Genomic DNA, 24883 nt, shown 5'->3' with positions numbered 1-24883 from the left:
CCCGGCAGCATGGCGCTACGGAGTTTCGGCGACGAGCGCGTGTGGATGGATACACGCAGGACGGTGGCATTGTCTGGCGCCGTGGTGGCGTCGACGGCAGGCGTGGCAAGGTTGGTGCGTCAGTACGTGCTCTGGAGATGGACCGGTGGAAGATGGCGGCGGCCTCTGAGAGTGTGCCGGACCAGTGCCGGACCTAGTCCCGGCATTGTGGCTTGGCTGGGGCATCCGGTTTTAGATGGTAGGCTTTGGTGCGATGTCTGTTTGGTATTCAGCTCGGACATTTGGCAACCCTTCATCAAGGCATAGGAGTAGCGGCATGTGTTGCCAAGATGATGGCTTCAGACTTACTGGTGTATTACTTCGTAAGGTCTTTGTGATAATTAATAAAATGGCTGCATGCACCATCCAGATGCAGAGGCCGGGGTATATCCTTCTTTTCTAAAAAAATGGTCAGTATCAGAAGAGAGAGTGGTTTTCCTAACAATGCTAGTTTACTGGATCCACCTATTCATGGTAGGTTCATCCACACACCTTCTAAAGGTGAGGTGTAGGTTAAAGCCATCCCACACTCACTACAACAAAACATGTCAGTAGGTACGCTTTTTCTAAGACGCTTTTATATTCGTCTCTACATTAGGAAGTACCTATTATGTAGAGACGCTTTTTAGGACGATGTGCATAGCGTCACAAATTTCACCTTTAGAGGTACATCACATTCATTATTATTTTCATGTGTAGATATGTAGCCACGATTTTTGAGACGTTTTAAAAGACGACGCTATGGCGTAGAGAAGAATTTAACAATAATCCATAATCTTTTCTAAGAGTAATAACATGTAATCTTGTAATGGTAGGCTGTAAATAAAATCAAACTAATAAAATTGACAAAACACTAACCGGAAACGACCTGCCCATCTCTGCCAACAAATGAAACCGAAATCTCTTGACAAAACTCAGTTTTTTTGGGTTGAAACACGGAACAGAAATCTCTTCGCGCGCACCTCCCAGACCTAGGAGCCCCTATTTGACGCCCTTTGCGTCAAATTGTCAGCGTGACGCACAGAGAGGGAGCCTGACTGGGCAAGCCCATCGAGTTCTTACCGCGTGACGAAAGAGAGCAGAAAAAGGAAACGTGCGCGACCCAGGATTCGAACGGGAGACCAACTATGTACTATAAGGCGCTCCAAGCCAATCTAGCTAACCAATTTTTTTGAGGGAATCCAGCTAACCAATATTATTGTTAATAAGGCGGTGCATATCTTAAAGAACTAAACATCGATGTAGAACCGGAATGGTGTACTGTAGCGAACCGGAACTAGTACTGTAGTGAACCGAAAGTAGCTATTATAGCGAATCTGAATTAGTCTCTGGGGTGAACTTTTCTTAATGTACATTTTGAAAAAGTACCAACATGTCTTCAATTCCTGAAAAAAACCCGGAGATAAGAACATTTTTTGAATATGTGAACAACTTTTTTTGAAAAGGCAGAAAAATTGAATGGAAAATATTGCTTTAAAAACATAAACCATTTTTTTAATTTGTGAACAAATTATGAAATTTTTAACAGCTGTTGAAACCACGATTTTTTTGAAATTTTTAAGAAATATTTGAAAAGTGGAACATTTCATGATATTTGGAGCAAAAATTTCAAACCGCAATTTTGTTTTTGAATTTGTGAACAAAAAATTTAAAATGGAACATTTCATGAAATTCCAAATGATTTGAAATCGAGAACATTTTTCTGAAATTGAACGGACATTTTTCAATTTCTGACCAAAATTCGTAATCCCGGAAAATGCAACATTTCATGAAATTCGAACAGAAATTTAAAATCATGAACATTTTTTGATATTCTTGGATATTTTCTGAAATGCGGACATTTTTTTTAGTTTTCGACCAAATTTGAATTCACCTTCTGAACAATAAAAATAAAAATAGAGAAACATATTTTAGAGATCCTGAACATTTTCTCAACTTGTGGACAAAGTTTAAAGATAGGAACATATTTTTAAAATTCCTCTACATTTTTTGATAACAGAATATTTTTTGAAAAACCTGAACAAAATTTTAACAAAATTTGAACCTTTCGAAAGAAATATTAAAAAGAAAGTCAACTTGAAAAAGAAAAGAAAAAAGGAAAGTAAAAATGGAACAAAAAATTGAAAAGAAAAAGAAACATAGAAGAAAAAGAAACAAATAAACGAAAAATCTAAAAAGGAAAAATACGAAAAATCAAACAAAAAGAGAAAACCAGACAAAATTGTTCAGGAACCTTAAAACCGGAGCTTGAACCTTCTCAAAGCCAGGATCTGTGTAGACGCACATGGTTAAGACTACTGGGCCGGCCCACCAGGCGCAATGCGATTTTGTTTAACGCGCGACCTATAAATCCCAAAAAAGGAGTGACCTAGCGAACTTGAACTCAAAACCTAGCACAGCTGGACTCCGCTGCTTGCCAATGGAACAGATAACTCTTGGTGAATGTTACCAAGTGCAAAATATTTAATAACACACTGCAGCGTCGAGATTCGGAAACATTTCTGATTATTTTCGAAAACTGCCAAAAAATTTAAATATCAAATATTAAAGAAAGCAAATTTCGTTTAAAATTCTAGTTTTATTAAAAAATGTGAACTGAAAATCTGACATTTTTTGAAAAACATAAATAAATTTTGAAATCCCCCCAAAACATTAAAATGCAAACACTTTTGAATATTCTATTCCTTAAAACAAGAGCAATTTTTTAAATGTCGAATTTTTTAAAAAGTGAACATTTAATTTAAAAGGGTACAAGTTTTGAAAACATGAACAAAATTTAAAAAATGCCAATCATTTTTTATATTTTCGAACATTTATTGAATATTGTGAAGAAAATATGAAATTCTGATTTTTTTTGGTTTTGAAAATGTGAGCATTTAATTTATTTTTTCGGAAAACGTGAATGAAATTTTGAATTCCAGGAACAGTTTGGAAAGAGTTATAAAAAAACAAATTCTAAATATTGTTGAATTAATGAAAAAGAAGTGGAAAATGAAATAGAAAAAAAAGTAAAATAAAAATAAAATAAGAAAATAAGAAGAAGACACAAAACTTTTTCAAAATTTTAGGTAGTTGTTACGTGTGCAAACCCACACACCACGCATGGGTACCCGTGGGATGGATGTGCTCTCTTCTAGCACAAGAAGAAACAAAACTTTATTCCATGTAGCCGCTTGTCTCGTGTTCATCACCGCGCTCACACCAAGTCGCCCCAATTTTAGTGAGCTCATTGTGCCACCATGCCCTTCCTCTTTATGGTCGACATTGTACATCGGAACATTATAATTATATTTTGATATAATTATTGTTTTTCTTTAGAAAACAATCACTGACAATATGTGAGCAATAAATAAATTTTTTCTTGAGACGATAGGATTCCCGCATTCATTAAAAAAAGTTGCTTAGTTAATTGGAGAAAACCAAGCGAGAACAAAATAGTCCGGTTAATTATGAAGAACCGGGAAAAGCAAACACAATCGTTGAGCGACACACAAAAGATACCCCACCGCACACTACTCCAAAGAGAGACTCGTTGAGACAACACGTATGTGTCATCATCATCACTATTCTCCTAGAGGCGTCCTCGCCATTCCTGAACTCTGAGCAAATCTTCAAATCCGCCGTAGGTGATCGTCGACCCAATCCACACTGTACAGGCCGTGTGAAGATGTATGAAGATTTGCACCAGAACTTAGTCGCCTATGACTAGACATCGCAACTCCGACGCTCACGGAGAATCATGAAGAAGAACTAGGCACAACTAGTGCCGCATAAGACCGTTGAACGAACCACCTGATTCCGTCATCGTATGCCATCGAGACCCCACCATCACAACTTCGACTCCACAGGAACAAACAAGCCGTCGGAGAAGAGCCGACTACGCCCCAACCATTGCCACGTCTTCGATATTGCTCCCCTCATCGTCATTGCCAGAGAAAGTCTCGATGCCAACACCGGCGTCTTCCACTGACCCCGCTCGCCAATATCCAACTCCAAAGAAAAAGCCCCATGGGAGGGGGATGTGACACTAAGACGCCGCCATCGTCTGATAAATCCAAGCTAAACTATGGGCTAATGTTGGGGTTATTCCCCATGATGAGACCCGGCACTAGTGTGACCCGGTTTTCGAGCTTACAGGTTCGAAGAGTCACACCGCTTCCGGGGACGCCTGCTCCCTCAAGAAGAAGCCCGCCGCTGCCGCTGCCACACAAGCTTTTTCCGGCGGCGCACCACGACAGCGGTGAGGGGGGAAGACGATGGAGGAGGCGGTTATTTGTGGTGGCTAGTTCATCGCTGTGTGGAGCGACGCGGGCCCTGATGTCTGCTTCTTAATGGCATATGTGCAAAAATAATAACAGAGCAAGTGTATGACCACCGGCCCATTCGTTCCTTTATTTGAGGTGTTTGTTTTTTCAAAAGTCAAACAAATGTATGTTTGACCATGTTTTAGAAAAATATATCAATATCTACAACACGAAAATTATATCAATACGTAATGGAAATAAATTGTCATTTTGCTAAATGATTACAATTAAGTTTTCCTGCATTTCGTTTGGAGGAAATTATTTTGGCCCTTGGCGCTCCTATTTTTCTTTTGCCGCCAGAAAATATCTCCCCGTGTATATTCTCTCTCACCCACGCCGCCATCTCCCCACTTATCTCCTTCAACCACCAAATTCATCTAATGGGATCCCTCCCTGGCCGGTGATGTGCATCGCCTCCACACAGGAGCGGCGATCGATTCGCTTGGTGGCGGACTGAGGGAGACTCGGTGGGCGGCGAGCGATTGGATGAGGCGGAGGTTGGGGGACAGAGACCGGCCGGCGGTTGCCCCGGGGGCGGGGGCGGCGGTGATTGGGCGGCAGATCGGAGGAAGCATCTGCTGCGACGTATAACTTCGTCTTCAACCTATAGGTGGAATATGCAGAGCAAGCACGGAAGTACATCTGTGCCGCCTAGGATAGCCACCCCAGATTCGTCGTTCCCCTGCCCACTGTGATCTGATCGCTCAAGCTATGGTACTGAAAATCTTCAAATTCTTCTAGTATCTCATACTTATGTAGTAAATTGATTTCCTGCTTAATCGCTGTAAATTTTAGTTGTTCAACTCTGCAAACTGAAGGTGCTCTGGTCCGTGGTAGCCTGGTAGGAGTCACATCAATAGAAAAATCTTCTGAACATTGGGCGTACATACAGTTTGCATGTTCGCTCGGTTTGATTGCTTCTCGGTTGGGTTGCTTGTTGTTTACAGATCGTGGGGAGAGATGAAAAACTACCAGCCTGGACGGCGCTCGTCGTGTCTGGCGTACAACCTGTTGCGTGTCAATGACGGCTTTGCAAGGCGGCAGTGTTGGCGCCGGGCGCCGGCGACCACCTTTGGCTCCGCTCCTTGTCACCATTTTGCCATCCGTCCTCGCGCGTGGCCCTCGTGGCAAAACTCTAGACATCAGGTGGGGATTGGTGACCATCGGCGTTGTTGCCTTGGAGCTACCAGCGCACGATTCCACCTCTGACGTTTCATGCCCGGGTGCTATTTATTGGACTCACTCCACTTGATCTCAAGTGATGCGATCATACAGGTCTGTCTAGCCGCCTCCCTTGTCTGTTTGTAGTTGCTGCTTTCTGGCAAGTAGTACAAATTGGTCTAGCCACAGCCCACAGCCGCACCTGTGCCCCTGCATTCAAACAAATGGAATTAAGATTCGAAGTTAGTAGAAAACTGATAACATGTTCAGAATTTTCACATCACACAACCAAGTAAACTCCGATAGACAGGGGACACAAAAATGGCGCATCCATGTTTTGATTGCATCCGTGTATTCAACAATCACATAGCATGTTACGTTTCACCCGGAAAATAAAAAATAAAAGATCACAGAACATATTTTACTTGAAGTTTCTTTATTACCTTAGTGAATTAGAGAATAGAACAATAATGTATCTTTTGTTATGAGAATGATTGCATGAATAGTACATCTAGTTCAGGAAAAAAAAGACCGGGAGAAAATATTTGATAGTTGGAAACCAACTATATCAGTTATAATATTCTAATATGCTAATTATTTCCTTAATGAAATGCTCACTATATATATTCAGAAGTATAACAGAGTTACATAGGTGTTACTCTGCTGATTTGGCTCTGCTTCTCCTGTTTGCAAAGAGGATTTTCTTATTTCTGCTATCTGGCAGTTCTTATCTAATAATGGTTATCATTTGCCATTGATAATATTATCTCGTAGTTTAATTCTGCCTATAGCGCAGGATTTGATTTCATTCACCGTCCATTATTTAGCTACTTCAACGTCCTACTAGCCTTGCTATCTCTAAGGAGAAACATAAATGTCGAATGATGTTGCCATTCTTGACACTGAAAAATGGTCATGTTTTTCAGGCCCAACAGGTGTTACCTTTGATAAAGCATGCAGATCATTTACTATCTCTTTGTCCATTTCAGGGGAGAGCATTTCAAAGGAATCATGGACTGGAGGTGTAAGGTTACATGACAAGCTATTTTGCTCACGCAGTTTGATGAAAAAAATTCATGAAGTCCACTTCCTTGTTTATTTGGCTCATGATTAATGTTTTTTTAACTTCCAAATGTTGGCTAGCAATTGATATTCTATGATTAAACATGTCATAATCCATTGATTTACGGTCACTGTTACATTTGATAATTTATAATCACATAAATGAACTTAAATTGTTCCGGGCCTGGCATGTTTAGCATTTATTTACATTATAGTACAATGAATATATGATGGAAACAACGTCGCAAGATCACTCAGCACTATTGGCCGGCACAGCAAAACATGGATACACTTCTAGTTTACATGACGAGTAATTCATTTGTTTGCATCATGCATGCATGTTTAGCTTTCAAAATAAATTATTATGTTGTAACAAAACCTTAATGTAATCAGACCAAAAGTATGTGTAGAATAAGGCTACTTAGTGCATTCCTAGTACATGATATCGGAACTCCTGGAAATTATCATTCTTGAGCTGATTATGTGTCTCCATTCACACCTCTTCTTATTTAATTGCAGAATGCTCATACTGAAAATAGCAATGCAGCCAAGTTAGGTGGTCTTCACCAAGTCACTAAGCAGGTACATATATGCTAGGTATCCAAACAGTTGTATAATTATGGTTGGTCTAATTCTCTATGAAATTGTCCTTCTTTGCGTAAAGTGAAATCTTCCCAGTTTTATGAATAACAAATGTTTCATTTCTTGCAAAAATGGGATAAAACTGAAGTCCTGTTCTTTTCAATCAATTTGAGAAGCTAAAACAAACCCGTGACCAATGCAATTTTAGGGGGTAAAGATAGAACATATGTGGTTGAAGGAGACATGCTTGGAGAGCAGTATGGTGCAGTCTTTGTCTGTGGCTCTACAAATCTAGGTGATGTGAACTAGTTAGACCATATGAAAAATTCCAAACAGTAGGAGATGTTTGTTATGTTTTTGCTTGGCCTTGCTCACATGTAAGTATGTTTCCATACAAGCATCGAGTGTGCTCCAATATCCACAGTTAAGATACTTTAGTTATCAAAATCTTTGTGGCTTTTAGGTACAAAAAACTAAGCCAACCATTCAAAACAAAGCATTTGTATGATACACTTTTTATAATTTATCAAAGAACATCTTATCTTGCACTTGCCTAAAACATTGTTCATTTTCATTTTCAGGGTGGTTGAGGATTTGAAAAGAGAGTGCATTAAGGGAGCCATGAGTAATTGGGTAGTTGAAGATTTGAAAAGGAAGTGCACTGAAGGAGCCAGGATCAGTTGATGGACCAGTCTGTGAATGAACAAGTATTGTGGCTTATGTTATATTTTAGCTTAATTGAGAACTATAGTTCTAGACTATAGGATATTTTATTATTTATTTGCATGTTTTGTATGAATATCTGTTAATATTCAGTTGTGAACTTTGGTGTAATTATCTGTTCGGGCTGATTATTCCACTCAGCTTGCCTTTTTTTGGAGGGGAACTCAGCTTCTCAATTTTGATAACGTGAAGTTTGCAAATGCAATCTATGACGTGGAATCGTGCCTTCATATGATGATATTATTTGATTAATCTGCATGTGCGGCTATGTCATGATAAAATGATCATTTGAAATGATGAAATACAAATTCAAAATAAATCAAACCATATTTAAAGTAAAATATTCCATTTGTATCGAGTCGCTTATGTATATTTAAAGATAAATATAACGTCTCTAACGTGTATAAGTATCGAGCCCATGATTAATGTATTTATAGAAGCGCCTCAATGGTATTGAGACACAAATGAAACGTGTCTATGTGGGTAGAGACATGATATGAGCGTGTCTATTATAACGCCTCTACCTGTGTAGACACGATGTTGAACGTTTCTATATAGCGTCCCATGTCATCTAAAGACGCTTCACAAGCGTGTCTACATGGTTTGAGACAGTCCGTGGGAAGACGTTCCAAAGACGCTTTACTAAAACGACTCTACAGTTGTCTAGAGGTGAAATAACACGTCCCTAGGTATGAAATTTGACGTCTCTACTGGTAGTTTTTGTTGTAGTGACTTCCCTCTAGAAAGAGCCATCCCAGACTTGAGCCACAATACTATTCTGTTAATGGCGGGCTAAAACAACTCTTGGCCACCACTGGAGGGTCTGGAGCCCTGTGCCGTTAAGCTGGAATACATACACCAACCGTACAAGTGCGCAACACAACACACGGGGAATGTCGGCCTCGACGAGGCGGTCAAGGCGTGGTACAGGGCGCATGTCGGCCTTATCCTGAACCAGCTTCCCTCGATGACGACGCCCACGCCCACGCCCACGACGACGCCGCCCACGCCCACGCCGCCAACAAGCCCGACCGATGATGCCGCCAAGACTGCCCGCAGCGCACAAGCCACGCCGCCAAGCACAGAGACCCCGTCAAGCCCGCGCACGCCGACTCCGCCGACGCCGGAGGCCGACCTCGCCATCTGATGCGCGTTTCTGTTCTGATTTTTGTACGCTGAACTTTTCATCAATCGCCGATCACCGCTTGATCGCCGGATTGTGGCGTTTATTTTTGGGCGCGGGAATGAACTACGTTTGAATTTGCCAAGGCTGGGGGGCGCCTGGGGCCGTGGCTGGGAGCTAGGCCGCCCCAGGGGCCGAACTAGCGCCGGCTCGCCCCCAGGCGCAGTTTTTCGGCGCCCTAGGGGGCCGAACGGCTGGAGATGCTCTAAGGTTGACATAAACTACTTCACGTCTGCTTCATGTTTGTCTATGCAGCATGTGCTGCGCAGCACAGCAGGCGCCACCAAATCGAGTTTCCGAATCGATGAGAGCATCAGGGCTGACACGGCAAAGGTGCTGCACACATTTGTAGAAACGCCGCCGCTTCAAAGATTCAAAGAGAGCGGTACTGAGGGAGTGGTGAAAGGAGTAATGCTATATCTTTATTTATTTTGAAAGGAAGTAACTTTATTAACAAATTTCTCAAAAACTGACTGCAACCCATTTAACCCCCACAAGAGTGTTCGGTAACAAGACACTAAGGCGCGTTATCCTTTCCAGACATCAAATCGTTATTTGTCAAATCGCAAGCCCCAGCTAGGGCCTCGTTCCCGGTTTGAGTCCCGTCGGGCCATCATTTTCTCGATTTAATCTTCCCTTTGTATACTAAAAGGTGGAACCCAACCAACGGTTAGCCGACCTGTCTTGCAAATGCAAAATAATAGAATCCGACTCTTTTTTTGCAAAAAGATGACGGGAACGATCACTGACAACGGGCCTCATGCCATGCTGGCATGATATTTGCATGCCCGCGCTAAGTTTTTGTGCCAGTTGGCTATATTTTACAACTACAAGCACCAAACTAAACTTGCATGAACATGGCAAGTATCAGTAACAGTGGTGCAATTACCTCATATTTTTGTTAGAAAAAATCCCATGGATAATGCGCTTCCCGGACCAATTTGGTACGTGCTAGCCATTGTATTTATGAAAAAAGAAAGTCAAATGGACCAATCTGACTCAAAATCCTGGGCAGACACTCTTGGTCACCAATGGAGCCTTGCTTGCCACGTCGAAACTGGAATACACACACCGACCGTGAAAGTGCGCAACACATGACAGAAGACACGGGGAATGGAACGCTACGGTCGATAGGAGCTACTACCACTACTGTACCTCATGCTCGTCTACTCCGGAGCTGAAAAGAATGGCGAGGGAGCAAGCATGCGTTGTGCAGCACAGCCGATCGATGAAAGTCGTCCAGTGCTGGCGCGGCAATGTCCAGTTTCCAAATCGATGAAAGCGTCCAGTGCTGGCGCGGCAATGGTGCTGCGCACACATTTGTAGAAACGCCACTGCTTCAGTGGGGAGGGGTACTGGCAGGCATTTCTACTTCTCTACGTACATTTCCTTTTCAGCTAGCTAGCTAGCTCGATCATTAAGGATTGTTGTCATAAAAAGCGACAGACACTCGCAAACACTTGTCCTCCTAGATACTAGTCTACTACTACTTGCAAGCTATACTGGCATTCTTATGCGCTAAATCTGGCTGAACTTCTATTATCTCCTCAATCTCGATAGATGCATGGAAAGCATCATGTGTAGTCTACGTTGCGAGTCTCCACAGAGGTCGTGTAGCTGTCCATCTCTTTTGCTGGCCACTCTTCAAGCTAGCATAGCATCTCTAGCCGATGCGACGCCCCTAAAAAAAATAGAGGAGTAAATCATCGAGTAAAGCTTAGTGAAGTATTTTTTACTCTACTAATTTTTGGTTGGTTCTGGCTGATTCTCTAAACTTAGCATAGTAAAATTTTGTTTATGCAAAATTCATTTCATTTTCAGCCACCGAAATAAACTTCACTCTTTTTTTTTTATTTTATTGAGCGGCATTTTGATACACCAAAGTACACACTTAACCAATTCTTCGCTAAGAGAACCGATCCAAAGAAAACTATTAGAACAATTAGGCGCTTTAAGCCATAACTGCTCCCACTTGTTTTTTTAAATACTTTCTCTATGTCTTCGTTCCCACGTTGTTGCGGTTCTCTATCGGCTTCTTGAGCTTGCACACTTAATTGTTCTCCGTCTTCGTACAATTGGAGATTGGATCGTCTCTAGTATCAACTCTAGCAAGTAGTGCACGAATATCTATTTCTTTATAGCTTTTTAGGGATCGGTACGCACATTCCCGTTGTAGCGAAACACCTCATCTTTGACCCATCTTCGCGGCTGTCCCCACACCCCACCCAACGTTCTCCAGTTTGCAAACGGATTGCAAAAAGAAAGAAGAGAGACGGCGTGGAGAGACAAGAGCTCACTGGAATTCTACGTCACAAAAGCAGAGCAACACATCACAAAGCTGCTCACGGGAGGCTGCAGCTGCTCGCCGTCGCCGTCACGGACGAGGCGGGATGGGGTCGACGATCTCCAGATGTGGACGCGGAGGAGAGGGACCGGCTCACGCGGAGGAGGCCGGTGGGTGTTGGGCGCGGAGGAGCTCCGGCGGTGGAGGGGGCGGACGGGTCGGCGGCTGGGCGGAAGAGCTCCGGCGGTGGAGGAATACGGCGGCCCGTCGGCTGGGGGGAGGAGCTCCGGCGGTGGAGGAGGACGACGGCCGGCGGCTGGGCGGAGGAGCTACGGCGGTGGAGGAGTTCGACGGACGGCGGAGCGGTGGAGGCGTCCCAAGGAGGCCGACGGACGGCGGCAGGGTGGATGCGTCCCGCGGCCGGGATTCGCGGGTTCACGGCCACGGCGAGCTCTTCTACTGTCCCATGTGCATGGAGCTGGTGCCCATCAACCTCAAATCCAGCCTCGGCCCGTGCGGCCACGCCTTCTGCTCCAGCTGTGTCACCACGTACGTCGCCGTGAAGCAGCGCGAGCGCGAGGACGCTGCCCGCGTCAAGTGCCCCGACTGCGAGAACGGCGTCCCCGTGTTCGTCACCGAGGGCGGTGGAGATTTGCCGGCGGACGGCCACGGCGAGCCCTTCGAGTGCGCCATCTGCATGGAGACCGTGCCCGGCGCCCTCAAGTTCAGCGTCAGCCCGTGCGGCCACCCCTTCTGCCGGAGCTGCGTCGCCCGGTACGTGGCCGCGAAGCTGGACGACAAGGTCGCTGGCGTGGCATGCCCTCACCCAGGCTGCGAGGCCGGCGCCGTCGAGCCGTCGAGCTGCCGCGGCGTCATCCCCCCGGACCTCCTCGACAGGTGGGGCTTCCTGCTGTGCGAGCTCGCGGTCGGCGCCAAGAGGGTGTACTGCCCGTACCAAGACTGCTCGGCGCTCCTGCTCGCCGACGCCGACACGAAGGAGGCCATCGCGGAGGCGGAGTGCCCGCACTGCCACCAGCTCTTCTGCGCCCGGTGCGGCGTGCCGTGGCACGACGGCCTGGGGTGCGAGGAGTTCCAGAAGCTCGGGCAGGACGAGCGCGGCCGGAACGAGCTCCTGCTCCGGCGCCTCGTGGGCAGGAAGGGGTGGCAGCGGTGCCCCAAGTGCCGGATGTTCGTGGAGAAATCGGAGGGCTGCAATTACATGAAATGCAGGTACCTACAACAACAAGTTGGATCCATTCATCCTGAACGTGAAATTACCTGAGAGCTCCTCCCATGCCAAGGTTGCTTGATGCTCCATTAATCTGATTTCCTCCAATTCGTAGGTGTGGAAACAGTTTCTGCTACCGATGTGCATCCAAGTTGTCAGCGGAAAACCATTACTGCAAAAAGTGCAAGCGCTAACGATTTGGTTGTTTGGTTGTGGAGGGAGGGCTCTTGCCAGGCCACTGCAAACACATGGGTTCATCCTGGCCATGTTAATTAATCTCCTGAAGCACGAAATGAAAATCTAGGCATGAAACAAACCTTAATTAGTTTTGTTGTACATAACTATTAAAATACAATCTCCTTGACTCAAATCATTTCTTGTTACTACGCAGCTTCCTCAGTTTTACTTCTATGTATGTATGTGGTGTTAGGGCATCTCCAACGCTGGCCTCCAAATCAGACACTTTATTCAACCCTTAATCATAGATGCGGGAGGGAGGAAGCCACACAACCTTTAATCACAAAAAATTCTCATTTGTCTGGTTGGGAGCAAAGAGGAGACCCATTTATGTGATTGCTTTTTGGTGGATATGTATGTGGTGTGTCATTGAGAGGAGAGAGAGAAAAGAAAGGAGGACCATGAAGTTGCTTTTTGTTGGTGATGTTCGGGACCGATAAGGTCACCATTGGATGATTTTTTAAATAAAAGTGACCCGGACACTACAATCGAAACCTATACCGAAGCTTTAAGGTTCTCATATGGAGATGCCCTCGCCTAGGCATTTTTGTTTTTTTTCTTCGAAGAAACTTCCAATCTATTCAAACATGCCAACTACTTTTGAATCATGGAGACACACGACCACAGAGGCAGGCCGACAAACACACCCCACAGTTATTAATGCCTCTCCCCAACACATGGGGCTCAACATGCAAAGGAAACCCCATCAAGTCGCTGCAACTTGAAAGAGACAAATCGACAAAGTCAACAGACACAACCGAGCCTCTGCTTCCAACCAATAAATCTGAGAACCATCAATCATGGAACCACCCGTGCATTCCCTTTTGCACCACCCTTATTGCTTTCGCTCCTCCTAGATTTCTTCTTGAGGATGTGGGGTCGAGGATTAGCACCACCCTTCTTGCATTTCTCCCTCAAAGCTTTTTTCCTTCAAGAGGCAACCAATCGTTGTTTCAGAATTTAATCTTGGCCGCGAAGAGGGCCCCGGAATTTGGCACATCCACACCAACCACAACAATATCCTCACCTACAGGAACCAACGTGTCGATGGGCTTCGGCAAGTGCATATCAAACAATATCCTCACCTACAGGAACCATCGTGTCGATGAGCTTCGGCAAGTGCATATCACTAGCATCAAGACAACCCCTCTGCTTTTCTCAAAAAAAAAGACAACCCCTCTCTTCATATGCATATGCTTGGCTAGGCTCTGGTGTGGTCGGAGCGAGAGCCAGAGTCATAATCAAGGGCACGAGAGAGCACGGTGCCCAGGGAAGAGTCATCTGCAGCATCTGTCGTGGAGCCGACGTCAGACGACGCGAGCCATGCCTTGCAGCACCTTCTGTCAACCCCCGCCTGTGCTCGCCTCGTGCTGCACGTACAACCTGTTGGAGTCAATGGCTTTGGTGGCAGCTAGCGGATTCTCGGGAGCCACCTCCACTTCGTTGCCTTGTCGGCAGCCTCCTTGGCCATGGAAGCCCATGAAATAGGGCGCGGGTCGCGGGCCAACTCATCCTCGGGTCACAAAGTGGGAAAGGAGAGAAAAAGATAATCCACTAAGAGAAAGGTCCACTTTCAACTTCAAACTAACCACTCGGTTCTAATTACAACCCTCAACTTCGAAACCGTTCAAAAAAATAAATGAAAATACACCCCCGACTTACCACAGACTCAAAAAACAACCGGGCTGAATTTGTATTTTTCTTGTAATTTTTAATCGGCTTGCCAAAAAATATTGAAAATTTCCCAGAACGATCAGCATATTAGTGTTCATTTTTTAGATTGTTTTCAGTTTTTTCTGGACAATTTTATTTCGGTTTAAATTTCGGCCAAAATTTGGTTGAAAATGACAAAATCGATGTATCTCTCAATATCTGCTACTCCAAACTCGGTGTGTCACAGCCCTAGAGTTTGATTGCAATTAGTTTCATAAGCATCCATGCATCATGTCTATATTTGTTTGAAATTTGAAATGGGGATGACAAACCCTAGCACCAAATGAAATGCAATTAGGATCAAAATAAAAATATTTTCAATGAACCTGAATTGCCCTTCAAAAATGTTCATCATCTTTGCCTTGGTTTAGAACCTCTGACAAAAATGGTGCACACTTTTCTAGGACATGATAAGGTCACTGGATTAAATCATATGTTATTTGCATTTGAACATTTAAATGCTATAAAATATTTTAAATGTTCAAATAAGCATAAACTTAAATGTTTACTGTTGGATATATTCCAAACAGTGGGCTTGAGAAAGTTTCATGATTTTGAGTGTGCCTAAGTATTTTTAATAAAGCCCTGAAACTATAGAAGAAATAGAAAAACAGAAAAGAATTAGAAAAGGAGAGAGAGAGAAACCCCACCTGGGCTTACCTCCTTGACAGCCCACCTGGCCCAGCACTGTAGCTGGCCCAGCCCAGCCTCCGCACCGTCTTCAACCTCCTGCCGGTAGGCAGGAGGGCGTGTGCTCGCCGCACGCGCGCGCCACCTCCACCCTGCCTGGCTGCCCCCTCGTTGCCCTGGGCGCCTCCCGCGACGCCACGCACACCCCTGACCCTCTCACTCTCTCTGGACCCCTCCTCCTCCTCTGCTCTCCCTTCCTCTTGTCACCGAACGCACCTGAGAGCGCCGCTCGCCGTAGCCATGACCACCGGCCACCCCTCGTCCCGTGATCGTGCCCAGCAGCTCCGCAATCGAGCACCACATCCCCAAGCCGAAGGAAACGAGCCGGAGGGCTTTGCTTCGTCGCCAACGTCCTCGTCTTCACCGCTGGCGCCCGGAGATCGTCACTGTCGATTCGTCGGCTTCCGTCCGTCCCCGAGGCCGCTGACCTTCTCTACCGCATCTTTGTGAGCTCCTACACCTTCCCCCGTGCTCACCCCCTCTGTTCCCGCTCTCTAACCGCAGCCCCGCCATGGCCGAGCACTCGCTGCCGCCGCCGCGAAGCTCGCCGTTGCTAGCTGCCCCGCCCGACCAACCCAAGCATGGAGTCGTGCTCCGGGTTTCTCCAGGAACCCGTAGCGCGCCTTAGGTCGCCCACTCGTGCACCGTGGCCCTCGCACCCGTGCAAGCCGCAGCTGCGCCGCCGCGGAACTCGACGCCGTCGACGTTCCCGGCCACCCTAGCATCGCCTGAGGCCACCAACCTACGCGCCTCCTTGCTCCGGTTCCAACGCGCCCAGCCGCGCGAGCTCCCATCGCCGGAGTTGGCCGGACGGGCAACGCCGCCGCGTCCTGGTTACGCCGGCGATTAGCCGCCGGTGATAGCAACTGTTAGGGGTTAATCACCCCACTAAGCCCCTATGCCACTGACAGCCAGGCCCCACCGGCTTAGTTAAACCACTAACCAAATTAGTTAGACTTAACTTAACCCAACGGGACCCACGCGTCAGCTTTGACCAAGCTGACGTGGCCGTTGACTGGGCCCATATGTCAGGGACACTAACCAGCCCCAGCCACTGACCAGTGGACCCCACTGGTCAGGTTTGACCTGGATCCGCCTAGTTGACCTGCTGACATCACCATGACGCAGTGTTGACGCAATAAACCCCTTTTCTGGATTATTTCTATTTTAGAAATATCTGAAAATTCCAGAAAATATCCTAAACTTCTAAAATTCATAGAAATTCAACCGTAACTCCAAATGAAATAATTTATATATGAAAAATTATCAGAAAAATGCAATCTATCCATCTGTATCATTTTCATGCATGTCAAACTAAGTTATACCTGCTGTATAGGTGAAAACATGATAATGACATTTTAAATGCTAAATATTGAGTTTGCATATGAACCCTTAGTTCATATGGACTTCATTTAAACTGTTGTAGATGCATTAGCCCAACACACTCATCTTGCCATGTACTATTCATGCATCATATTGTTGCATTGCATTGATTGTGTTTTCTCTCTGTTGCCGGTATTTGTCCCCTCTCGGTAGACGATGTTCCGGCGTTGTGATCGTTGACACTAATGAAGACTCAATGCTATCTTCAGAAGTGCCAGGCAAGCAAAACCCCCTTGTTCATTCCGATACCATCCCACTCTCTCGCTCCTGCTCTTTTTTACTGCATTAGGACAACAACGTTTCATCTGTTACTTGCTGCGGTAGTTGAACCCCTTTCCTCTGCATGACCTGTCATTGTCACAGTAAATAGATGAAACCCACTAGCATGAGTAGGATTTGTTTGAGCCTGATGTGCCTACTCATTCATGCTTATTTGTCATGCCTGCTATTGCTTAGAGTTGTGTCAGGTCCGATTCATCGGGAATGAATTGGAAAGTTGTGAACATGTCCTACTGTGTGAGAGCTAAGTGTGTGAACACGATTTGGTAAAGGTAGCGGTGAGAGGCCATGTAGGAGTACATGGTGGGTTGTCTCATTGAAGCCGTCCTCGGGAACTGAGTTCTGTGTTTGTGATCCATGAACAGTTACTACCACACATTGGGTTCCGGTAACTCGACCCCTCTCGGCTTATTAACCGCCTCGATCTCTGTCCAGGAGTTGCAACTAGTTTTTGGTGTTTGTAGGTTGTGTTAGTAGTCTACCAAGTGGTACCCGGTACAGGTGGGCTTGGGACAGACTAGGCACCGTGGCACGGTGTACCAAGCGTAGATCCATCCGTCGAGGTGGGCTTGGGAACCCTGCACACATCGTTTGGGGCCGTGAGCGACACCCCGGCCGGATCTCCTTGCGGATGGAACCCGAATAGGCGATAAACCTGGACTAGAGACTTGTGTGGTTAGTCAGGTCGTGGCCGACTCCCTCGCCAGGCTTCCGCTTGAAGATTGCCGAGGTACACGACGTGTACATGGTGGTAAGTGGCGAGAGCGTGTGTGACGAAGTACACCCCTGCAGGGTTAACATCATCTATTCGAATAGCCGTGTCCGCGGTAAAGGACTTCTGGGTTGCCTGTACAGTTCATAGACAAGTGAAAGTGGATACTCTAAAATGCGCAAGATAAGCGTGAGTGCTATGGATGGCGTCCTCGTAGGGAGACGGGAGCGAATCCATAGTGGTGTATTGATATGGTGAATATGTGGACTCGTGTGCGCCATCTCAAAAGAGTTACTTGCAGTCGTAGTTTAGGATAGCCACCGAGTCAAAGCTGGCTTGCTGCAGTTAAACTCCACCACCCCCTTTGTTGATACCGATGCATATGTAGATAGTTCTGATGTAAGTCTTGCTGGGTATATTTGTACTCACGTTTGCTTATTTTATGTTTTGCAGAGAGACGTCAGTCTCGCTAGTAGTTCCGTGTGGACTTCGACGTTTAGCTTGATACCTCAGCTACGATCTTGTGCCCTGGCAGGATCTGGTAGATAGTCAGGCTTCTCAGCCTTTTTCATTTATAGATGTCTGTACTCAGACATGTTAAGCTTCCGCATGTGCTTGTTGCTTGTATGCTCTGTATGTTTGGGTCATGAGACCCATGTTTGTAATATCTGGCTCTTCGGAGCCTAATGAATAAATACTCTGAGTCGTAGAGTCTTGTTGTGATGCCATGTTGTATTTGCACATATCGAGCATATTGTGTGTATGATTGAAATGCTTGGTATGTGTGGGATCCGACAACCTAGTTGTTTATCCTTGGTAGCCTCTCTTATGGGGAAATGTAGTCTTGTGCTTCCATGAGCCATAGTAGTCCGCTACAGCCCGGTTCACCGGAGTCCTGCTAGCCCAGCACTACTGCTCCGGAACACTTGACTGGCCGGCATGTGATTCACTTCGTTCCTGTGTCTGTCCCTTCGGGGAAACGTCACGCGGTGACATCCGGAGTCCTGCCTAGCCTGCTACAGCCCGGGTTCCCGGAGTCCTGTTAGCCCAGTGCTACAGCCCGGATTCGCACGCTGCTGACCGACATGCTCGATGTTGATTCATGTATGCATGTCCCCGTAAGTTAGTGCCACTTTGGGTTCACGACTAGTCATGTCGGCCCGGGTTCTCTGTCATATGGATGCTAGCGACACTATCATATACGTGAGCCAAAAGGCGCAAACGGTCCCGGGCCATGGTAAGGCGACACCCGTGGGAATACCGTGCGTGAGGCCGCAAAGTGATATGAGGTGTTACAGGCTAGATCGGTGTGACTTAGAATTGGGGTCCTGACACGGTGGAATTTGAAATGCTGGATTGGCCGGTTTCAGTAAGGCGAAGGAGCTAATTTCAGGGATTTGAAATTCAGGACCAGTTCAAACTTCAAACCGATTTTAAAGTAGACTTTTCTCGGCCGTCAGGCGTCAGCAGCTATAAATACCTTCTCCCATCTCCGTCCGTTCTCCGGCCCCTAGAAAACGGAGCGAAACCCCCCGAAATCGAAAGCAGAGCACCCTCGCCCACCTGCTGCCCCCCACCCCGCCTCGCCAGTCGCCGCCCATCGCCGGCGGGCCCCCTTCGCCGGATCTCCTCGGCCGCGCGGAACGACCTCGCGCGCGTCCGAGATGAGGTTCCTCCCCCAACTTTTCGCCGCTGTTTTTGCTGTGGTGATTATCCGCGACAGGCTCATGGATGTGGGAACCCTTCCTAAGATGCTTTGATTCTGCTTAGATGTTTCTTCGTTTCGTACCTGGCTTTGCTGTGGATCGTGTGAGGGCTCGAGGCATTTTCGGCCGGGGGAGAGGGGCGTGGTCCGTTTCGTGGGGGACTGGGTGGTGCTGGGGTGGACGAAATGTCGGGCTCTGGCTTTGTGCCGCTACGAGATGTCAGAAGTCAGAACTCTTCAGAATTGACGAATGGTGGCAGTTGAATCCAGTTGGTTTCGGATTTGTGCCGATGCTCTGCTGATTAATTCGTGGGAGGTGAGGGGAATCGGTTTGATCAAGGGGAAGGATACGCTGGGTGCCACTGTGTCCTGTGTGCAGATCAGTCAGATTTACTTGCGAATGTTTCATGGAACCGGACGGATTTTGGTGGTTCAGGGATTTTATTACGGGTTTGCGTTAACTACGTAGTAGTCTATTTTCCTTCCAGTTTGATTGAAGTGAATTTGCGGCTTGGAAAGTGATCAGTCTGTCAAAGTCTGCAAGTCTTCGTTGTAGATAACACTTCAACTAAGTACTGATCATCATGCTCAACTGAATTTTCTCTGTGCTGCCAGGTGATGTCAGACTCAGAGATGACAGTGCAAAACCCGAGCAAGGCCCCCAGGTGGATCTGAAAACTGGCACAAAATGGACAACCCACTGAACCTCCCTCCTGGTTCAGTGCGGCCAAACTTCGGCTCGGCCTTCTACGCCCGCAAGCCAGGAAGTGCTCCAACAGCGGCATCGCTCTCCCACGCGCTGCCACTGTGGCCTCCGGTGCCATGGCCTACACTAATGGTTAGAAAGCACCACATGCCGTTCCCTACTCAACCCGCAGCTAAGAAGCTGCAGGTGCGGCGGCTTTCACCTGTGCTGTCGCAAGATTTACCATTGCTGGAGGCATTGCAAGTTGCAGAGCTGCCACCACCAAGGGTACAACTGCGCCCATTGCAACAGGCACCCCCAGTTCTGAAACAGTCGTTGCCCAAGACGGAGGTGCCGGTGGTGCTGCCAATGCGTGCAACCTCTGTAGACGTGTGAGCTCTCTCTCCCTGCTATGTAATTTGGGAATAGTAATGTTTGTTTAGACTCCATGGCATATAATTTGGTGGGATGTTTGGTTGAAGGAATTGAAATTGGTAACTACCTACTAGGACATTGAATTTGTTTCTTCTTCTATATAGAATATAGTTACAGCTGGTATTCTGTGTTTCAAAGTTAGTTGAGAAATCGTGTCCAGGTCCCCCCCCCCCCCCCCCCCCCGGCCCTTTATCCTCCGAGAGCAGGGAAGAGTTGGCTGGAAACTATTTTTGTTGATTGTTGCAAATTTTCCTATCTCCAGGAGATGGAATGCTCGATATCCGTGGAATGAGACATCATGCGAATCCACAGACAGGACATCAACGAGGAAACAATGCAAGTGCAAGAACTCGAAATGTCTGAAAAAGTAATTTCCCTTGTAATTTATTCAAACAATATGCAGCATATGGGTTTTTTACTACTGAATTTTCTTTTAGGTTAATATTTTATCCCTCAAGTCATTTCACAACCCTTTAAGATTAGTGCTTATTTACTGTATATTGCTTGCTGTGGAAAATCTCACTGCCGTTGTACGTGCATAACGTGTGTGAATGCCTGTATTGCTTTCTGTAATGTACTGCTGGTCAGTCGCCAAAGGGGCACAATGCAAACAAGCAAACGATTGTATATTAAACCTCCAAATGAAACCTGATACAGTTGTTATTTCTTCGTAGTATTTTCTTTCATAATTTGATGCTATTGTTCGTGTTCTATGCTTTGTGGTTAAACAGTTTCTTTGCCAGGCTCCATCTTTAGAGTACTTATTAGAATAGAAAATATGAAAGTAAATAGAACAAATAATTGTTGATTTTTGTGGTCATTCATTTGCGTCTTGCACTATCAGGATAATTAATCACTGAATTTTCAAAAATGTAATCTGAAATAGTGCCAAAGTTATAAGAAAAACAAGTCCTCCCTCCACTCCAAATTGATTGAGGTTCTAGTTTTGCCCTAAGTCAAACTTTATCTTTGACCAAGTCTATAAAAATGTTCTAATATCTACAACATTAATAAGATTTTGCCTTCTTTCTGAACACTTGCATTGTTGATGAACTCCTTTTGTTCTTTCAAGTCAGTTTGATAGCCCTTACTTTTTTAATAGCTAGGCAACGACTTGGATTGTTTTTAGATCATAAAGTTCTACTGATTGGTCTTTGGATTGAATGCATTTCCAGGTATTGTGAGTGTTTTGCATCAGGTGGATACTGCAATGATTGCAACTGCAAAAACTGTTATAATAATGTTGGTCATGAGGCTGCAAGGCAGGATGCTATCGATGCTGCAATGGAAAGGAATCCTATGGCCTTTATGCCCAAAATTGGGAACATCCCTCCACATGCAGCCCAGAACCGCGAGGTAGAGCACAATGTATATTTTCCAAGAATGACTTGTGTTTTCCTCCAGTTCTCTAGTTGCTGAAGGGCTTGTCTATCTATGTCATCTTAAAACCTTATTTGCTTGCTTGCTTGTTTTATTGTCTGTATGGAAAATTTAACCACGATGAAGAAACACATGAAGTGGCCTAAACGGCGTACATAATATCATTTGACTAAGTGTCACATCTTTATTTATTATATGTGCAATAGTTGCCGGATTTTGTCTTTCATGCTATGTTAACCAAGATCGGTGCAGCAACAATGACAGAAAACTCAAATCCCCCTTTTGTCATCTAAAAGTTGTCTTTCCAATGTCAGAAATTAATCATGGATTGCCATTACCTGACTTCCTTTTGGGCACATTGCTTAAAATTGACAAATTTGACCTTTGGCGTTCTGCTAGCACTTAATAATCATGGACTCTGAGCCCATACCATGAGTCAATTGCTATATGAGAGACAAGCCAAATTCCGAGTTGTATTCCAATATGTTTGCCTTACCATGTCATGTATGAAATCCATTCCCTTTACATCCCAGTTTAAAGTAGCAGAAGGCCCTCTTGTGGGTAAGCACATGAAGGGGTGCCACTGCAAGAGATCCGAGTGCCTGAAGAGATACTGTGAGTGCTTTCGATCTAATATCCTCTGTTCAGAGAACTGCAAATGTATGGATTGCAAGAACTATGAGAGCAATGAAGATAGGAAAGCAATACGCCGTATCACCCGGCACCAGCAGCACCTTGTCTATGCACATCATATGCAGAATCCTGCTGCAATGGGTATTACTGGACCATATGCGGCTCTTTCTCCTGCAGCAGAAAAGCTCTCCAATCTCGCAGTGGCTTCTTCAGGCAGAGATCAGCTCATCAGCAACAATGATTCTTCACAAGTAATTATTTTACAGCATACCTTCCATTATATTCATGACTTCGGCTTTCGTTATGTTGACTTAGAAAACAATTTAAGGTATATACTCTAGCAGCCAAGAACATGTGGTGTTTTATAATCTATAAATGACTGACTGAATATTTATGATCAGTAGCTCAAATGCTAGAACATATCATTTGGATGAAATAAAAGGTAAAAAAAGTTGAAATTCTGGTTATTGACATATACTTCTGGTTTTTATCCCATTTCAGGTGACTTCGTCTTTGCTCACTCCTGTTCCTAGAGAAGGCACTAAAAGTGCCGTCAAAGTCGAACCGCATGGAGTTACTTACAGGTGACATTCTGTCCATGGTTATAACCAATTTCTCATTTGAACTCATTTGATTGTGTTGTCTAATATATGTTTCTTATCTTCTTAAGGCCACTTTTAGCTGATGTTGTCCAGATAGAGAATGTCAATGAGCTCTGTAAAGTATTGCTTCTAGTATCAAGGCAAGCTGCTGGAGCATCCATAGGTATTGTTCTCTCCAAAAAAACAATCGTAGATGTGATCCTAATATGTGATTCATTATGCTGAATTGTTTTGGGTTTGCTTGCTCACATTCTTCTATGGCCATGCGGAGATTTTATATTGCTGGTTTTCCATCAACTATTGGGAAGTACAGCGTAGAGCACAGTGACATTGTTACATTCAGTTCGGAGGGATTGCTTTGTTACTCCACCTAAAGAAAAATTTCACATACCTTAGAAGTAGAACTCACTATCAGGTGTATTTTAAGGATATTTTCTCTGAAATCTCATTACTGTTTCATTTTCAGGTGTTAAGGAGAACACTAACGGAAGAAAATTAGATCGAGCTGATAGTTGCCTTTCTTCCATAAACCATGAGACGGAAGCAGTTGAGAAACAGCGCGATGAACAAGCTTGCTCAACAGAAAACAGTTTAACCGCAGTTCCTGTTTCTGAAGTAAGGTCAGGAACGCCAAGATCCGACCCTTCTGATACATGGAAGTATGGCAGAAGACCGGTGTCCCCTGAAACCCAGAAACTGATGTGTAACGAGCAAGATCGACTTTTCCTGACACCAAGCGTTGCAGCTGTAATTCCCTCGGCCACCAAACAGAGACTGCCGGACACTTACAAAGAGCAAGAGAAGCGTATTCTTAAAACCTTGCATGACTACCTTGGTGAGCTTGTGAACTGCGGAAGGCTTCATGGTGAGTGCTAATGGCGCCATGGCGTTCATCAAGTTCTGTAGATGCAATAGTAGCCATTATCCTAAATCCTAATACGAGACGCCGAAACCATCTAAACCTGTAGTAGTTTTATTACTTGGCTCTGTATCAGCACTGTTGCAAATAAGTATCCAGATTTAACGGCTCTTGGTTTCGTTTCTGCAGAAGAGAAGATCTCTTCGATGTCATCGAAGTTCTTCCACGAGCGAACCTCTGTCGGCAGCAGCTGCGGTTCGTCCATATCGAGGGTCGCAGAGGTTGCTAGGGTTGGACAAACAATCCGGCAGGCGCTCCATTCTCCAGCAAGTGTCAAGTCACCAGGTCTGTAGGCGATTCGAGAAGTGGGATGAGCAGCCCAGTGCCATGAGCATTACATTGCCCGCGCAAAATGGCCGCCGACAATGGCATATAGCAAACCTAGGGTGCTAACCTAGAGAACCTGATGGGTGGATTTCAGGATTTGGTTTGAGCATGACTCAATCCTTAGATGCTAACCTTCTCCGAGTATTATCACTCATCCCTTTTGTACTAGACACATGAATTGCCTTGCCAATTGAAGTTTCGCGTACGTCCTGGACATGAGTGAATAATATCTCGCCCGTGATCACCTGAGAAAGCAAGCTCTTTTGCTGAGATTGTGACATATATTACTCCCTCTGTAAAGAAATGTAACATCATACAGAGCGTGGCCGTCCCCGTTAGGGGGCATGCACCATAGAGGCTGGCGTCGCGAGCACAGGCACAGCAGACGGCGTCTCCGCGCCGTTAGGGCCGGGCTGCTTCTGAAATTGACAGCTGGAACTTGCAGTTCCCGAAGTGATAGATTAGCCGCAGCCCTGGTGCGGTGCCCCTGGTTCTTTGGACGGGGACCTGAACCTTGCCCTTGCCTGGCCAGATCGCAGTGCATGCGAGGCATGAAGCCCCTGAGCAGTCAACCGAAAGCCCCGACCTTTTTTTCGAGGGGTAATTGTTAGAGTAGT

At 45.6% G+C, this 24883-nt stretch overlaps 2 protein-coding genes across 3 annotated transcripts; both read left to right on the top strand.

Annotated features, from left to right (window-relative positions):
- Positions 1-11293: 11293 nt before the first annotated feature.
- Positions 11294-13075, top strand: LOC123048800 (probable E3 ubiquitin-protein ligase ARI1). The gene is made up of 2 exons (XM_044471828.1): positions 11294-12568; positions 12682-13075. Exons 1-2 carry the CDS (start codon positions 11445-11447, stop codon positions 12758-12760), a joined length of 1203 nt encoding a protein of 400 aa, XP_044327763.1. The 5' UTR covers positions 11294-11444; the 3' UTR covers positions 12761-13075.
- Positions 13076-19098: 6023 nt separating this feature from the next.
- LOC123051681 (protein tesmin/TSO1-like CXC 5) lies at positions 19099-24476 on the top strand. 2 transcript variants are annotated; one of them, XM_044474643.1, is made up of 9 exons: positions 19099-19249; positions 19901-20362; positions 20668-20772; positions 21581-21761; positions 22319-22669; positions 22920-23002; positions 23089-23183; positions 23487-23885; positions 24069-24476. In XM_044474643.1, the coding sequence occupies exons 2-9, from the start codon at positions 19974-19976 to the stop codon at positions 24230-24232; spliced, it is 1767 nt and encodes a 588-aa protein (XP_044330578.1). In that variant the 5' UTR covers positions 19099-19249; positions 19901-19973; the 3' UTR covers positions 24233-24476. The 2 variants fall into 2 exon arrangements, with proteins under 2 accessions (XP_044330578.1, XP_044330579.1); XM_044474644.1 differs by lacking the exon at positions 19099-19249 and adding an exon at positions 19332-19601.
- The last annotated feature ends 407 nt before the right edge of the window (positions 24477-24883 follow it).

The sequence above is a fragment of the Triticum aestivum genome, chromosome 2D, assembly GCF_018294505.1.
Source record: "Triticum aestivum cultivar Chinese Spring chromosome 2D, IWGSC CS RefSeq v2.1, whole genome shotgun sequence".
NCBI lineage: Eukaryota > Viridiplantae > Streptophyta > Magnoliopsida > Poales > Poaceae > Triticum > Triticum aestivum.
This window is presented reverse-complemented; position numbering and strand designations above follow the sequence as displayed.